The following is a 1,333-nucleotide window of genomic DNA, read 5'->3' on the forward strand; positions in this document are numbered from 1 at the left end:
GAGCTTTATAGCATTTCTGGCATTATGGCAGTGTAGAGGGGCCTGGCAGCAGCCGTTGGATGTTACTGCTCCCCCCAGGTGGTACAGGCTCGTATACAGTGTATGAGTTTGTGCATGCAGCTGCGTACTTGTGTTGCTGTATTAATTTGAAGTCCTGGTACTCCACATACCCAGACCAAAAGCTCCTCATGAATCCAGAGACTGTTGGCAAAACCATCACATAAATGAAGTGACTGTTAAAACTCACTGGTTTAACTTTTTGTCCTCAAACTGCACATATGCTTAACGCTCCTAACTGTCTATTCATGTGTACTGAAATGTCATGGGCAAAAAGCGAGTTTGTCATTTTTTCCCATCTTTTGAAACCAGTATTGCTCTGAAAACCTTTGTGAAAAGTAAGCAACAGGCTTGTTTATTCTGTGCCTCCCTTTTTGTTTTGTTTTGTTTTCACACCCTAGTTTTCTTTCTTAAAATTAAGTAAAGAGCCCAAAGCAGAAAGATGGAGCAGAATATCTCGGAGAGAATCATCAGCATCCCGACAGCAGACCGCGATACGTTGAATGCCTTAGACTGGAAAGACGGCATTGGTACCTTGCCTGGTAGCAACATCCAAGTAAGAAACCCAGGAACACAGTCGATACACGAGTGGCCACCGTGCCTTTGGCAGCACAGGATATTTAAATATATTCTGTAGTTTGCCAATGAAAGTTGTGCGGAGAAAATGCGTTGTTTTCAACAACTGGCGTGGCATTACCACGGAAGTGGTGAAATTGCCTGGTGGTGTAGTAAAGCCTGGTGGTGCTCCCTCTCCCCTTCTAATTTCTTGCTCAATTGATTTCTAAAGGCAGGAGGTTTTTAAGTAATTGTTTGCTGCTGATAGAAATTATGGGCCTGATCTTCCTAACTCGCAGGAATGTCCATACAACATATTCAGGAGAGAAATCCCATTGATTTCAGCCCAGCATGAGAAAGACATTTTCTCTGAAAGACAAATTTTCTCAGTTTGTAGGGTTGGGTTCTTTTCACATCAGTGGTTCTTTTTTTTTTTTCCCCAGCTTTTGGCTTCTGTCTGCATGTTACATATTCATGGTAGTGATGAATACAGCGCTCATACAAATCAGACCCAGGTTCTGATGGTCCCAAACATGATGCTCTGTGTTAGAGGAGAGAGGAGAGTGAGTGTCTGGTGGCTGCTTCCCAAATTGTCTTCAACGGTTATTTCAGTTCGATTGCACTTCTGATGGCTGAAAATGAATACATAAAATTGGCTGCAAGTTCTGAATCTCTTCTGAGGGGTAAAAATCAGTTTCAAGTGAAAAGTTTGTGCAGGACG

General features: G+C 42.7%; 1 protein-coding gene across 1 annotated transcript in view; it reads left to right on the plus strand.

Moving 5' to 3' along the window:
• Positions 1-499: 499 nt before the first annotated feature.
• The window catches only part of LOC104536253 (lethal(3)malignant brain tumor-like protein 3), a gene marked incomplete at its 3' end in the record, with an annotated part of 22,764 nt that continues 21,930 nt past the window's right edge, over positions 500-1,333 (plus strand). The window contains exon 1 of the mRNA XM_010178814.1: positions 500-613. Within this exon, the coding sequence (XP_010177116.1) occupies positions 500-613 (114 nt within the window). The remainder of the gene's footprint in view (positions 614-1,333) is intronic.

The sequence above is a fragment of the Mesitornis unicolor genome, unplaced genomic scaffold, assembly GCF_000695765.1.
Source record: "Mesitornis unicolor isolate BGI_N332 unplaced genomic scaffold, ASM69576v1 scaffold31632, whole genome shotgun sequence".
Lineage (NCBI taxonomy): Eukaryota > Metazoa > Chordata > Aves > Mesitornithiformes > Mesitornithidae > Mesitornis > Mesitornis unicolor.